Source organism: Ostrinia furnacalis, unplaced genomic scaffold (assembly GCF_004193835.3).
Source record: "Ostrinia furnacalis isolate ACB-3 unplaced genomic scaffold, ASM419383v2 OfSCF3121, whole genome shotgun sequence".
NCBI lineage: Eukaryota > Metazoa > Arthropoda > Insecta > Lepidoptera > Crambidae > Ostrinia > Ostrinia furnacalis.
Window position 1 is genome coordinate 12440 of NW_021133360.1, and position 17283 is coordinate 29722.

Consider the following 17283-nt stretch of genomic DNA (forward strand, 5'->3'; position numbering starts at 1 on the left):
GAACATGTTTATTATTGACACCAGCGTTTTTTTTCTATCCATTTAGTACAATAATAAAAATAGCTTAGGCAGTTATATTTTATTCCAAGAATTACACAATAATGTGAACTTAAACTTGTAATACAAATACGTGTTTACCTAACCTTCCAGCAGGTAACAAATTCTTAAAATGTAGATTAACACAATACCTTATTACAATTTCTACTTAACCCTAAGGTTCTCTCCTCTTTTTCGCTGGGGACCTCGGGTAGCGGAAAATGTATGGGAGTGCCGTCTCCTAATCTCTTAGCAATGGAATTTATCATTTCGGGTGTGGCTTCTCTGAGGTCGTAAGCCCAGCCGATCTTCTCGAAGAATCTGATGAACCACGTCCCAAAATTGAAGAGGTCGAAGTGCTCAGCTGCCTTGTAGTCGAAGGGGAATGCGTGGTGGTAGTTGTGCCAGCCTTCGCCCAAAGTACAGATGGATACAAACCGATTTTCTGCGGGGACAATGTTTCTGCAAAAGCACCAATTTGTTGTAGGATAAATGATTTTTCCGGTAACGGGGTTATATTAAAATCAAGACTGAGTCAATGATAGCACTTAAAATTATAATGTAAATAAGTAGGTATACGGTAGATATGATTACGATTATAAGACCTCTGTTGAAATCACCGAGGTTGTTAAAAACGCTACTTTAACCTGAATGTTATTCAAAATCGAATACTTACTTGTTATAAGGTTTGTATCCAAAAGTGTGAGCCAAGCTGTTGACAGTGAGTTCACTATGGAACATACTGAGGAATCGTATGAAGCATTGCCACGCGACTGCGCACTTCCAGTTTTCTTCCCACAGCCAAACCCCAATCATCGTGGGCAAGATGTAGCAGAAGATTAGTTTGAAGAGCCCGAAATGCCTGTAGCGAAATATTAATGTGAAATTACTGAATTGAATTCAATAACTTTTAGAAGCTTTTGAAATGTCTTCTCAAAATGAGAAGCCAAAACTGGCGTCCCTTTTGGAACATAGATAAATCTAAAGAAATTCTTATTATCATCATTTAGCCACAGGACGTCCACTGCTGAACATAGGTCTCCCCCATTTTTTTTCACTTTCCTGCAATCTTTATAAGGTCATTATCTGTTCACCTTGTCGCTGCGCTTGCCGTGGCCTTATTCCAGAAAATACTCACCTATCATAAAACCTCAGTATAGGGTCGTTCTCGATATCACTCATATCGATCTGCTTTCCGCGTAGAAGGACTTCTTCGTTCTTCTTCATCATGAGCCAGCCGATGTGCGAGAAGAACAGTCCACGGTTTGCATTGTGAGGATCTGCCTCCGTATCGCTGAACTTGTGGTGGATGCGGTGGTCTCGTACCCATTGGTATAGGGAGTTCTTTGTCATGAAAAAAATATTTGAGATTAATTGATATAAAATCAGTAGGCCCTGGCTACACGGGAGTTGTAGCGATGCAAAGGATAAGTAGGTGGGAATAATCCCGTAATTTCTGATAGAAAATAAATAAAAACAAAAGAAAGATAATACCATTACCTGTCCAGCACTGGCAAAGCATAGTAGGAAGAATAGCTTCAGTGGCGTGTTGACTTTGAAGGCCCTATGTGTCCACAGCCTGTGCGCTCCACCGGTGATTCCAAAGCCCGAAGCCACGTACATTATCAGGGCTATGTACAGAAATTAGTTTAATTAAAGGAATATTTCATTAAAGAATATTTAATTTTATTTATCAAATTATTTTAATACTTTTCTAGAAAGCTTCACGCTACAAAAATCTTTATTTTACTTTATCTCATTACCTATAGTTAGCAAACTTGCTATAATTTTCGCATGGCACTAAAGAATAATCTCTAAACAATAACAAATGAAATCACATTATGCTACTTTTTAATATAATGAATAAAACAATAATACTACTCACCGAAAACCAAAGTTTGCCATTTCACTGGAAACGCGAAATAATAGCACCAGTAAACTCCGATAATGTGATACAACGTGATCGCAATAAAACTGGGCCATTTTATTTCATTTTTAAAACCTAAGGATTTCTCAAAAGCTCTCAGCGTTTCACTTAACGACAACGGTTTGATTTTTTGTTCCATAGTAAAGTTAAAAATACATTGATGACTATACGAGTGTACCAGTCAGGCCCGAAATCGAAAAACGTTTGATTAATTTCGAATACAATAAAATAAGTTAACCTATTTTAAAATACTGTATTGTTAACAAGAGGTTACTTGAATGTGAAGGCTGGCATTGTTTCACAATAAGTAGTTAAAAGTTCTTCAAATGTTGTTAATTTATTCTTCGAATTTGAGTAATGACGGAAATACGTTTAGGTGTTTTGATTAACCTTCTGCGACTGTGACTGACGTGCAATAGTTTAAATTCGACGGAGATGTCTCTCAGATATGCAATTTGCAATTCAAAATCTATAATAAAAAATTGCCAAGTGCGTGTCGTGCCACGCGCAGTGTAGGGTTCCGTAGTTGTCCGTCGTTACCACAATATATTTCAGAAGCAAGCAATTACTTCATCTAAAATTCTAAAGTCACTTTTCATATTTTCTTCAAAGGATTTTTTACAGGTTAAGAAATTTTATAATACACAGCAGTGTTATTATGAATTTTTCCAGATTTTTCAAGCCAATAGTTTAGTTTTAGAGGGGGGGGGGGGGTCCCCCACACGTCCTACTCGAACAAAAATTGACACTTTAAACTTTCATATCTTGCAAACGGATCCCTAAATCGAAAAATAGTCTTAGATACCCCTAAGCCATTTTAAAGGCTATTTATATTCATCCCCACTTTACATGTTGGGGATTACCCTAAACAAAATTTTTGTTTTGTCGGCGTGATTAATATACATACCTCCACAAAATTACAGCTCTCTAGTGCCAATAGTTTCCAAGCAAAACCTCTGACAGATAGACAGACAGACAGACATATCGAAACTATAAGGGTTCCTTGTCAGGACTACAGAACCCTAAAAGGGCGCACTGTTACGAGTTCGTAAGGGCGTAGTAGTTCGTCGTAGTAAATAAGTTCCAAAAAATCGTCAACGTCACAACTCTCCTCGGTCTCCCCTGTATGTTCAAGCCATTCGTTACCTACCTACTTTTAAGTAAATGGGCTAATTTAAATTGATTATGTAGAGTTCATTGTATTTAATTAACAGTTTCGTAATTACTTACGAATTCCACATAACTATTAGCTGAATTGGAGTAAATTGATTAAACGTTTTGTTCATTTTGTAACTTCTGATTTCATTTTATTCGAAAGATGAATGATATTCAATTTTGTTTAAATTATTTAGAGCATAAATGGTTTCTTTCTACGAGATGTAGGACCTACGTACATTGAGTAACTTTTATTTGGTAAGAGTTATAACTTACAATAATCCGGTAAAATCTGTATTAATGTTCCGGGTATTGGGTATAAAATGCGGTCTCCCGCAAAATTTATATCCGGCTGCGATGTTACTTATTACAGGCGTTAAAAAGGAAAGTTCCCAGGTGATTTTTTTCTTCTAAGCTTTGTGAATCCCTCCGCTGAGAGTTTTGAAAGTTGACTATTATTTGAACTCTTTGTGTCCGTTCCTTTTGTAGCGCATTATTTACAGCTTGGCGAATAATTGTGGATTAAAGATTTACCATACTTATTATTGCGGGTGCTTTTTCTAAAAGTAGGTGATTTCTATTACAAGTCATAAACTTTTTGGAATGTGTAACATAATTGAATATTTTCTTAAAATATTTAAGACCTTGTGTCGCTTTCACCTTCCATCACGGGAGATGCAAGATTTGAGCTTCCTCGTTGTGGATAAAATAATCAGGCAAGTGGGTAGGTACCAACCTACTTACATAATTATGTTATTCCTGGAAAATTGATTTTCTGCGTGTAGTTACTACACGTTGCTTCGTGCTAAAATATAACATTGTTACAAAACTTATTACTTAACATGATTAGATTAATATAACACGCGAACATTGTAACGTTTGTTTATTAACACTAAAACTACGTGGCATGAATAATCCGACCGCGTTTACAGGCTAAGGTTTCCCATCGCGTGAACTTTTATGTTTTTCCAATAATGGTGATAGGTTTTAAATTCGAATTGAAAACGACAAACAAACATTTGCCGGGAGTATTCACTGTAAACTTTGCTCCAAAACATCTAAATCGCATCTGATGGGGCTGACGGTTCGCTGCAGCAGGGTAGTTTCAATAAATGCTGGGACGGTAAACATTTAAAGTTTTTAGAACAATACCTATTCGAAGTTTAAGTTGGAGGAGGAAGTAAAATCCAGGTAGGTAATTCATAATTTATTGGCAATGTTACTAGAAATATTGTCGACGCCTGCATTTTAAGAAATTAGATTGAAAAGTTATGTACGTAAATAACATAGGTAAAGTTGTTTTAAGCTCACAAGCAGGCACTTCAACTTACGTATTGTTTACCTACCTTCGTGGAAGGCATATAATTTGACAGTATTTGTTATTGTTCGCTAATGAGTTAGGTAAGTAACAACAACAATTTGAAAGGAACGTTTCCAATTTTTTCAGATTATTATTGCTGAAATAGCTGAATTACCGTCGAATAGCTGAACGACCTATTGTGTACGCTTTACAAAAGTCGCTCAATTGATAACACTATAAATGTAACATGAGATTTATGAATGTCAACATCCGACAGATATTGAATTTCGTCAGTTGCCATAACACGATGGGGAAAAGTTGGCAACCCTTACGACCGCGATAGGAAACAATAATAATATTATCAGCGGATGTTCGTAACCATCGTTATGTCTTTATAGTAGGGAATTTAGTGCAATGATTTGTATGGAGACCCCTCCACTTTGGTATAGAAGGCTCATTTTTGCAACAGTGGTTCCTTGGGTGCTCCTGAGTAGATTTCCGTCGGTAGACATCGGGAGCCCCCCCTGTGGTAGCAGGGGGAGGGGGGGCAAGTTTCCTTCCGCCGCGCTTCACTTTAATGCCCATATCTTCAAAACTATGGGTATTAGGGCAAGTGTGGTATCATTTTCGGATAATTAAAGGACGGCGAATTCATTTCTAGAACAAACTTTTTGCCTTTTCATACAAAAAAATTGAAATATTGAGTATTCAGGTCATATTTTTTTTATTAGATTATCTCCAGTGGTTTAAAAGTAAACGACGTTTATTTAAAAAAATACTTTTAGATTTTTGTGAATTTTACTCAATATTTCAATTTTTTTGTATGAAAAGGCAAAAAGTTTGTTCTAGAAATGAATTCGCCGTCCTTTAATTATCCGAAAATGATACCACACTTGCCCTAATACCCATAGTTTTGAAGATATGGGCCTTAAAGTGAAGCGCGGCGGAAGGAAACTTGCCCCCCCTCCCCCTGCTATCACAGGGGGGGCTCCCGATGTCTACCGACGGAAATCCACTCAGGAGCATCCAAAGAACCACTGTTGCAAAAATGAGCCTTCTATACCAAAGTGGAGGGGTTCTTGCACTAAATTCCCTACTATTATCAGCGCTCGTCGTCGTAACTCGATGTCGCTGGTCGTTATTTCGTTATACACACGCGTACCTAATTATTTATACGCAACTTCGGCATGAAGTAGGAAGCTTTTTCATATGTTTACTGTAAATAAGTGGTGTGTCGCGTCAAAACATTTACAGGGTGTTAGGTAAATGAGTAGGTATATGAGCCGACACTAGCCCATGTTAACATGGTCATATAAATGGTATGGTGAAGTCAGAAAATTGATATCTTCATTTTAATTATTTTTATTTTCATACAAATCGGATTTTATAAAATTTATTTTGAATGAAAATTAAAACAATTAAAATGATGATATCAATTTTCTGATTTCACCATACCATTTATATGACCATGTTAACATGGGCTAGTGTCGGCTCATATACCCATTTACCTAACACCTTGTATATTAAAGTTAGATTATTTTATAAAGTAGGTCATTCATATTATGAACCTACTCGGTGGCGGGCGACACAGATAGATAGTGCCATGGCATAAGTGTCATCAAATGTTTTGGTCTAGACACTTATAAAGAAGAACATAGAGCTTTAATCGTAATGCTCCCTGAACTTATTATTTCGAATTGTTTAACTTAGAATAACATGTTTGTTAAGGCAGTGAGTTCGAGTCTCAGCCGCACCGAAAGCAATATGTAAGCAAAATCGTAAAGGCGCCGTTCCATTTTAGTCCATAGGTGTTTTTATACGTCGTCATAAAACACACGTGTCTCCCAAACTTTCCCTCACGCGTTTCCACAAAATGCGACACAATAAATGACCTCTGTTTAACTATAAGTACTTAGATATTAAATTCTGAGGGATTAATATGAAATTCGATAAATTTTTAACAGCCGAGTTGAGAGTTCGATCGGGATTAATATAAAATGAAGGTCAAAGTTGGACGGCGACCTAATTCATTCTGTAATCTCTTAAGAGTTCACGAAGTAATCAAAGCCGAAATAAAGTGCTGAAAACGCACACATAATGGTAGTTTGCATTGGCAAAATTCATTTGGGTACGTATTTCAAATAAAAATATTATTCAAAATGGTTGAACATGTTGATAACGGAGCTATGGACAAAAGTTGTTGTTGTTAAATATTTTTTGAGTTTTAAATGTATAATTATCTCCATAAAGCTTATTAGCAAATGCATCCCTGAAAAGTAATCTAGACACTTGAGATAAGTGTAGCTTAAAGGTAAAATCATGATTATGAACAATACTTTCTGCAATAAGCACCTACCTTATGTAAGAACTTTATCTTATCATTAAAATCTACTGAGATTTCCAATCACAAAAAGTCGAACGTCATTATTATTTGTCATTCAACGGAATGGTATTCTGTACAAAGGCGAGAATGCGGCGGCCAAGAATAGGCGGCCGTTTGGCATTCCACCAAGCTTGGCCGGACATCTTCGGGGCGAGAAACAATGACCAAGATTGGAGGCCTGGATTGGCACGAAAAAGGCCCGCAACCGGGTTAATAACAACTAACAACACTGGTAGGGGTGGATATGAATATTTCTGTTGATTTATGTACAGAAGATAAATTAATATCAAGATAAACACTGTAGCATCGTGTGTCATTGTAATGGATCCTATTTTACAACAAAATGCATTTGATGTGCTGTCGTCGACAGTCAAATACACTGGTAGATCTGGTATAGTTACTTCTACAAGTTGTTCTATTCATGAACATAAATCATAAATGACCTATTTACATTCTGTAGAATGGAAACTTTTAAATCTGCTAATTTTTGTCACCACTTATGGATGAGAGGGATTTAAAATAAAACCGACCTTCCTGTCCTTTCCATGCCGTTCCCTTCAACTCCTTGCCTACTCCAGATAATGAACGAGGCTGTAGCATACAAGTGCTCTCACTAACCCTTATTGGACAGGGCTCGGATAGCCATGGTTCAAACACTCTACCTTACTTACCCCAGTGGTACAGAAACTCGGTTGCAACTTTAGAGGCCGCAGGTTCGATCCCTGCACAACATTATCTTTTTGTTGGGGAAAATTATACTATACCATTATAATTATACAAGATAATTATACAAGACTAGCGGCCGCCCGCGACTTCGTACGCGTGGACCTCGTTTTACTCCATTAGGGGTGGAGTTTCGTAAAATCCGCTCTTAGCATCTATAGCGCATACATTTAAAAGTTCAACTCTCTTATGTGTTTAAAACATAGGACTTTCTTAATATAAACTTCCAACTCTCCTTTTATCTCCTTAGCCCCCGTAGTTGATTTCTAATGATACATTTTCGGTATAATATGTACCACCACCACCACCACCATTTCAGCCATAGGACGTCCACTGCTTAATATAGGGCTCCCCCAATGCTTTCCATGTTGATCGATTGGAAGCGGCCTGCGTCCAGCGCTTCCCTGCTACCTTTACGATGTCGTCGGTCCACCTTGTAGGTGGAAGTCCCACGCTACGTTTTCCGGTACGCGGCCTCCATTCCAGAACCATTCTGCCCCATCGGCCATCAGTTCTGCGTACTATGTGCCCTGCCCATTGCCACTTCAGCTTGCTAATCCGTCGGGCTATGTCAGCGACTTTGGTTCGTTTACGGATCTCCTCATTTCTGATTCGATCTCGCAAAGAAACACCAAGCATAGCCCTCTAAATAGCACGCTGTGCAGCTGAGCTTCTGTATAAGGCCTATAGTGAGAGGCCACGTTTCCGAGGCATAAGTTATCACTGGTAACACACATTGGTTATACACTCTAGTCTTCAGGCATTGAGGTATTTTTCAAATTCAAATTCAAATTCAAAATTTTTATTGCATATTAAGTGTTTACATTTTGGACGAAAAGATGTTGCGTAGTTTCCCGAACGCTGCCCAGCCGAGTTGGATTCGACGATTGACCTCCTTCTCGAAATTTGACCTACCTAGCTGGATCGTTTGTCCGAGGTAGACATACCTACTTGTCGACAATCTCGAGAATTGAGCTCCCAACTGAAACTGGGTAGGGCGCAACATGGACATTCGGCATAAGCTTCGTTTTGTCCATGTTCATCCTCAGGCCTACCTGTTGGGAAAATCGATTAAGGTCTTCGAGCATTGTGCCAAGATCTTCCAACGATTCTGCCATGACCACAATATCGTCGGCAAACCGATGTGTACACAGTACCACAGTGTACCGAACAGTATATGTACACCTCCACAATATCTAGAGATCATAGTGAGCATACACTTTAACTTTCAAGTCTCTTACTTTAAAAACCGAGGACTGCAATACAAACTTCTAACCCCCTTTTTAACTCCCATAAGGGTTGAATTTTGCAAAATTTCGTCTTAGTGACTACCTACGTTCTAAAAGGAGGTGTATTCCACTTTGATCACGTGGCTTTGATTAGCCAGGTGATCAATGTGGACTTACAGCGACAATTTAGTGTCCTTTGATCACCCACGGATACGATGACCTGGGTGAGCCAAGTGGACTAAATTAAATTAAATTAAATTCTAGTTAAATTATTATTTTAGTGTCCATTGATCATCTACAAACAAATCACACCTCCTCTGAATAGTCACATGTCCAATTGTTGTACTACATGGATCTCCTCATTTCTGATTCGATCTCGCAAAGAAACACCAAGCATAGCCCTCTAAATAGCACGCTGTGCAGCTGAGCTTCTGTATAAGGCCTATAGTGAGAGGCCACGTTTCCGAGGCATAAGTTATCACTGGTAACACACATTGGTTATACACTCTAGTCTTCAGGCATTGAGGTATTTTTCAAATTCAAATTCAAATTCAAAATTTTTATTGCATATTAAGTGTTTACATTTTGGACGAAAAGATGTTGCGTAGTTTCCCGAACGCTGCCCAGCCGAGTTGGATTCGACGATTGACCTCCTTCTCGAAATTTGACCTACCTAGCTGGATCGTTTGTCCGAGGTAGACATACCTACTTGTCGACAATCTCGAGAATTGAGCTCCCAACTGAAACTGGGTAGGGCGCAACATGGACATTCGGCATAAGCTTCGTTTTGTCCATGTTCATCCTCAGGCCTACCGGTTGGGAAAATCGCTTAAGGTCTTCGAGCATTGTGCCAAGATCTTCCAACGATTCTGCCATGACCACAATATCGTCGGCAAACCGATGTGTACACAGTACCACAGTGTACCGAACAGTATATGTACACCTCCACAATATCTAGAGATCATAGTGAGCATACACTTTAACTTTCAAGTCTCTTACTTTAAAAACCGAGGACTGCAATACAAACTTCTAACCCCCTTTTTAACTCCCATAAGGGTTGAATTTTGCAAAATTTCGTCTTAGTGACTACCTACGTTCTAAAAGGAGGTGTATTCCACTTTGATCACGTGGCTTTGATTAGCCAGGTGATCAATGTGGACTTACAGCGACAATTTAGTGTCCTTTGATCACCCACGGATACGATGACCTGGGTGAGCCAAGTGGACTAAATTAAATTAAATTAAATTCTAGTTAAATTATTATTTTAGTGTCCATTGATCATCTACAAACAAATCACACCTCCTCTGAATAGTCACATGTCCAATTGTTGTACTACATATTTTGTTTTGTAACATTTTTGATATTTTCTAAAACCCGCAATAAACAAATTGGACATGTATGTGACAATTCAGAGGTATGATTTATTTATGGTGATCAAAGAACACTAAAAATATAATTTAACTGGAGTCCACTTTGATCATCTTGGTGATCAAATCCAGGTGGAATAGACCACCCCTGAGAACTCTTTTGAGACTTGTAGTTTCTGAGACTTCGTGATGAGTGAGTGAGTCACTTAGTCATTCAATGACCTTTCTTTCTACTATAATTATAAGTACCTATAGTAATTGTCATTAAAATCAAATAAGTAAGTACCTACCAACCTAAGTAATTAAAATAAAGACCCTACCAAAAAATTTGCAAATTACATACAGAAAATAAAAACGAAGTACCTAGGTAATTCTTATCTTATTTAACTACAATCGTCCACGCGCCCATCCCATTTGTCCGCCGCTGAACCGTACCCTAATATTCATCTCGGTAGATGGCGGCACATAGTAAGAATTTGCAAGGAAGTTTGCAGTTTGCACTAATTAACACTTTGATTTGCTCGTTTAAACACAGTAAATGATTCAAATAGGTAGGTACATACAGTGAATGGTTCAGTTACATAAAATATCTTTATTTATTAAATTTTCAATATTATTTACGAACAGCGCTATTCATAGTACATGTAATATTTAGTTACTAATTTACTATGATGTCGATAGATGGCGTTTGACAGCTTTGCCTTCATGAATATTTACGTACCTCAAAAATTTTTGTCAGGTGCAAGAAGATTTTAACCAATGACGATAGATGGCGCTTTTCCACGTCTTATGAAAATCCCAAATATTTTACGGGACCCTATTTTTTTCCAAAATAAAATGTAGCCTATGTTACTCGTGAGTTATGTAGCTTTCGAATGGTGAAAGAATTTTTAAAATCGGTCCAGTAGTTTTTGAGCCTATCCATTACAACTAAACAAACAAACAAACAAACAAACAAAGTTTTCCTCTTTATAATATTAGTGTAGATAACCAAGAATATTACATTTAATTAATGATAGAGTGGAGGATACTCACTCATATCGTTCATTATCACCAATTTAATTTTAGAATCTAGTAGTATAATTAAAAAATATTTTGCTTAAAATTAGAATTTCATACATCATACCCGTATCGGGGCCGGTATCTTCCGACATCTCTGCTTACCTAATTAATAATTTAAAGGTTTCAAATAACATGGCAAATTCCCAGTGAACGTGTTCAATAAGCGATTAAGTCGCAACCCTAATGATAAGGGACCGTGTATTTAACGAAACAATGGCTCGGACGAAGGGACAAATTCTTGTCGTAAAGGCTTTATTGCCGGGGCAGATGTTTATAAATTATGTCCACGGTACTGATTCATATCTGACTTTTCTGGGCGGAACGACTGTTATGACGGAATGGACGGAAAACCATTAATCTGGATGAAATACCGTTTATTGAGAGCTAAAAAGTTAATACGGGAGCGATATTGTAGTACCTAACAAAGATTGTTGGTAAAGAAAAACAATCACAAGTTACTTTCAAATTCATGCTTGTACAATTACCTACATTACATACAATGAAAATGAATGTGGTTAAAGTAAACAGACTGATGGTAATTTATTAACCATGGAGTTCCGTACTCAAAGGGTGTCAAAGTTTTGAGTTGTAATCATAATAGCAAAATCGTAGGTTGAGAATTAGTTTAATGTGTTTTAAATATTGTGCCGCTGAAATAATAAAAAAATAAAATGAGCAATCAAGAGACTGGTAAAAAAATATTTTTGTCATATGGAACCTTAAGAGCTTGAGGTCTTTTTTTAATGAGCCGGCTGGTCAAAAGTTCTATAATAGTTTCAATTTCAGTAGCGGCTTTCTGTTTGACTTTGTTCTGAAGCCTTGGTCGAATCAGGTCTATGCGATATGTTATTACATATTAGCAATACGCCTTTGGGCAATTGGACTAGAACCACATTGACGGATCATACGAAGCTAGTGGTTTGCATTTAGTGTGTGCAACTTTGGCGGCAATTGATAAAGTTTTGATCGATAAAGTTTAAAGGCAGTTTGCCGGTTGTTCTTGTGAACTGTGGCTGACACGACGTATCCCTGCATTATACATGAGGTGCCCTCTAAATATAGTCATTGTTTGCTCACGATGGGCCGAGGGGAAAAATCTTGGCGAGAAAAACTCTGACGTTCATGGCTAACACGTACCTATTCATGCGCCTGTTTTATTGTGTTCTATCCTTTTTTTCTTAAGTAGATCATCAACTTGCTCATCATGGCCTAATTAACTACTGTGCTGAAGTTCAATTTGGATGGAGACTTGTATTATGTTATTATTTATTCTAAATTTATACACGTATCGATGTACCATTTATTAATTAAATAACAAAATACCTAGTATAAAAAAAACAGTTCAAGTAAGGACGATAGCATAATGTGACTAAATAAACATCTAATAGAGTTACTTTATATCAAAACTAAGTGTTAATAGCAATGTTACTGCCAAAGCAAAAGTTGAAAGTTGACTCTTTTTCGTTTCCGTTATACGCACAGTTTAAAATTCATTCTGTATTTTAACGCATTAACGTGTTACTTAAAATGGATAAAAATGTACAACAAGTAAAAATTTCATTTTCGACGAAAAATTTTGCACTCTAACTAAACACTCGGCTATTTTTCAGACGCGAAAAAATCTCCTGGAAAAGCTGATATTTACAAATGTTAGCATACTGATGGACGTTGCGGGGATTGCATTTGCTATTCCCTGTATGGCGTTTTATCAGGCTATCGTACAGTTCGAGTATTTCTCGCTTGTATCAGAGTCGGATGTGAAATTGTGACGCGTGAAATTGAGGGGTCACTTCCATACGAGTAAACATTTGTAAAACGTTTGTTGTGCTATCGGCCGCTCCGTGGAAGTGGTTGAAACAATAGTACCTACCAATTGGCAAATGGAAACATTTTGATGGTGGTGTATGAAATGCTTGTAAGGGTTCCTCTTTGAATAAACAGTTTTCGAAAGTTGGTTCTAACTAAACCAACAACCGATGCAATGAAATAACGCCAAAAGGCACTATCTTCGATAAGATAAACTGTCGACAGACATCAGACTAAATACACATTTTTGTTCCAAAACAACTCATATCAACTACTTACTTAAGATGAAGGTAAGTAGGTAGTGTTTAGATTGACGTGCAGTTGTCTCTTACATAACAATTATCTACCGACTGCTACTACCACATTATATTCTGAGTACTATGCATAATTTAAAATTATATGACCAAATTATCTTCCTTTCTTATTTTTGTATGGCTATGGGAAATTGGGAATTTTCGAATCATGAACAAAAACAGGTAAGGTAATCATGCCAAATCACGAGCTTTGTCATTTGAAATATTTCAGCTTCATTCCCCATTCGTATTGTTTAGCGAGCACGGTTTGATTCGAGGGACATAAGATAACATCCGCAATCCCACTGGCCCTGAGCTGTTTGCATTTCAATGTTCATAAATTTTGATTATCACGGAGCGTAGCTCGCAGCCTATATTCTAATGTAATGCACTGAATTAGAATTTATTCGGCCATAATTCATAGCCGACTGGCCGACTCTTGGGTTGACTGTGTATCATACAGCCGTAAGATTACGCGGTCGTGGCCACAGAGCACGGAAGGCCGCTCTGTTCGCGGAAAACCAGTTCCTGTAGCCTGAAAGCCGTATTGTTTAAGCTATGAGGTTTATTGTTTTGAATTGTTGTCAATTGCACGTGAGAGTTTAGTTATTTAAATCAATAAGTAGTTAAACCATCATTTAATTGACATTATTTTTGCGAGTCGTCAAAATGAAATTCCACTATTAATTTTGTATGGCAATTTAAGTTAGTGCATCTCTTGTTCGCCTACTCAACGGAACAAGGATTGATATTAAAGCATCGATAATTTAATCAAAACTGAGGTCAAATTAAAAGTGTGTAAAAATTGACTTAAAATTAGGTTAATTTGTGTCAACTCAACTATGATTGTTAAAAGGACTGATCGAGTGGACTGTATTATATTGTATTGAGATAGGTTTGCTGGTGGTGATTATGCAAGAAGCTACTGAGGAACTTATGGAAAAACTCTAATTAAGGACCAAACGGTGTATTTTGAATCGTAGCTATTACTTATAATATTACGTAACGACTTTGAGCACCATTATGGACCTCATTATTAAATTAGTGGAAGAAAATAACTTAAGTAAGCACCAAATTGATTGTATATGATGATGATCCCTAAAACAAATAGAAAAAAGTTAAATAACATATAATGGCGAGGTCTGACTAATTGACTGTGCCACAAAGCGGGTTAATTTAATGTAAATCGAATTTGGCCTGTTTTATTTGAATGTGTAATTAGTATTGCCTCGAAGTCGAGCACTTATTCAGACTTCATTCTGTTTGCGCCATTATTTTAAAGTTTCCATTTGTCTCTGGTAACACTTCTGAGACTTGTTCTCTCTCAGGTATTTTATTTTTAACGACAGCAGGCAATATCTGTTCGGTGCGAAGAATAATGGAGAAAATGTTTGTAATTTTCATAATAAATTAATACGTTTTTCACGCCGGCTTTTAATGTGTTTTTGTGAAACTTAACTTTAGAATAAATTTATAAAAATAAGAAAGTTCTTATAAATATACTATCTTCGATGAAAAATTCACCTAGCAGTATTTTAGAACAAACCATTATCTACAAGCGGAGTCGCGTTAAAAGCTAGTAACTTATTTATTATTTCGAATACTATAACTGAGCGCAAATGACAGCATTCATAATTCATAGGTCGCGCAGTCCATCAATATTTGTTATTAATTACAACGAAAATAATCGTGAGTTTGTGAAAGGATCGCATATCCCGACCGCCGGAGGCTGAAGGTAGTAAATCTCTTTGCATTGCAAAGATGAGCTGCCATTCAACTTCTCGATATTAATATTCATTCCTTCCATTATTTCCATGACGGGGCTATTAAAATCTCGAAGCGAAATTTTCTCCCGTCTTATTAAAGATATGTCCGGAATAAATTTGATTAATTTCTTATATTCCACGTCAGTCTCAAATTTATTGGGAATTACCATTTTTACCTGTAACGCGTTATTGATTCAAGCAAAATTATCAGTTTGATGAAATTATTTTGATAAAAGTGATGGGGATTTGTTAATTCAATTTCGCGTCTGGAAGTTTTCCAATAAAAGTTTTGAATGATCTACTGGAATGTATTGTTTTGAAGTCAACTAGTCTGTCGTAGTAATCTATTTAGTGGGAAGTTTCTTGGAGGTGGGGCGTGAGTTTGGACACTTCGATTACAGTTGTTTTGGTCTCGAGGGAGATTTTCAGTTTCACAAGCGATATGCCCCAACAGAACTTTCCGCTCATAAACAGATTGTATTGGATTTAGTGACCTTTTTCCTCTTGGGCCGCCACCAAGGGCTCAATGTTTTGCTGTTGGTCCTTTAAGTGCATTACTTAATGAGTTGACGAAAAGTGTTTCCATTTATTTAAGTAGGTACTGTGTACATTTATTTAAATGCTGCGATTTGCTTTATTAGAATAAGAACAATACATTCTAAATGAACACACAACTTAATGGTCTTCATACAAACAAATACTGAAATTCAACAACGTATCACAAAGTTTAATTTCAATATTACTCGGACATTGTTATTTTAAAATAGATAGGTACGTGTCCAAATGTGATTTTACTAATCAAGTGAAATAGTTTTAAAAAATCCTTTTAACAATAATTCTTGGACACTTTCCTGAAAGTACTAATAGAAAGTAACTTTTTCTATAATAATACAAAACCTACCCAAATCTCATCTTTTCTGCCTCTGTTATATCGGACGCTTTAAGTTCCTTTAAGTAGTACAGTCTTCTACTGAAATTATCGTAAAAGAGCGATATAGAAGCGAGAAGTGCAAACTTCACGCTACTTTGTCTAGGGCCTACTGCGGGAAGTTTTTGCAAACATTGGCGTCGAGCCAGATTGCAAAGTTACCTTGCGACGCTCCGTGCTCGTCTAAGCAGTTTTTAGCGAATGGCCACACTCTGTGATAGTTGGGACTTGGGAACTTGCCGCGGTCAGAACGTCTTCAACATTTCTCTACTTTATCGAAGACTGCGAATAAAGTTTAAAATTTTAACGCAACTATCAATTTTAATAAGTAAAAGTTTAATATTTTTTTGCAAGTTAAATAGAATCACTAGAAATAAGCTTTACCAACGTTTACGTTATTCTATAAATAACATAAAGCATTTCGTTTCATAGAAACGTCTTTTTAATTCAAATCCATTGATTGGTTTATAATTAGTTTAATCTTTCGGCGATTTAAATTTGAATGCTACAAGTATTTCAGCATTGAAGGCCAACGAAGTATGAAATAAAACTTTGCGTTCTGAAATGTTTTTTCAAGTTATTTAAAATGAAAGATTTCCGTTAAGTGGGAAGTGAGTAGGAGGTGGATGGGTCAATTTTGCTGTCAACTTATTTATTTTATAGGATAAGAGGTTCCTTAAATTACAACCGTGATATTTCTCAAAGTTGTAACAACACCATACAAGTTGAAGAGCTTAGAAAAGTTTTGAAATGGTTTCCGGAAAAAAATGTGATGACGAAATATGTCTTCTCTGTTACTGTGTGTATAAGGCACGATTATTTCATCTAACACACTTAACATAAGCAAGTTATGTGCGCACAATGTGTGTGGGTGGGAGTCAATGGCGTAGAGGCTTGTAGGTAGCAACCGGCTGAAAAGGAACAAATAATAGTACATGACAGCGCTTCTGTATGTTTTCCTTATTGCCTTAATGATAAGGGTCGAAAGTAGTCAGCAACTTTTGCTAAGTAAGTATACACACCCCAAATAGCCTGACCACACTCGCCTACGGGTGTGGGCTTAAATGTAGCATATCAAAGTTAGGTTACTTAGGTAGTTGGTGTGCTTAGGTTAATTCTCCGGGCACAAATTCAAATAATAAAATTTAAGTGTAAGTATAAGAATATCGGTATTGAAATTTATTTATTAACCTAATCAGAAACGTTTTTCTCTATCTTTATAATTACACTAGACTTCGTAATCGTGAAAATATTTTGAATAATATTTTCCGTATTTGCAACATTTTTCTTTACTAATTTACACATTCT

General features: G+C 36.7%; 1 protein-coding gene across 1 annotated transcript; it reads right to left on the reverse strand.

Moving 5' to 3' along the window:
- Window positions 1–64: 64 nt before the first annotated feature.
- Window positions 65–2250, reverse strand: LOC114357286 (acyl-CoA Delta(11) desaturase). Its single transcript, XM_028310823.1, has 5 exons — window positions 1922–2250; window positions 1537–1667; window positions 1175–1380; window positions 713–898; window positions 65–498 (listed from the first exon to the last, which is right to left on the reverse strand). The coding sequence occupies exons 1-5, from the start codon at window positions 2100–2102 to the stop codon at window positions 177–179; spliced, it is 1026 nt and encodes a 341-aa protein (XP_028166624.1). The 5' UTR covers window positions 2103–2250; the 3' UTR covers window positions 65–176.
- Between the last annotated feature and the right edge of the window lie 15033 nt (window positions 2251–17283).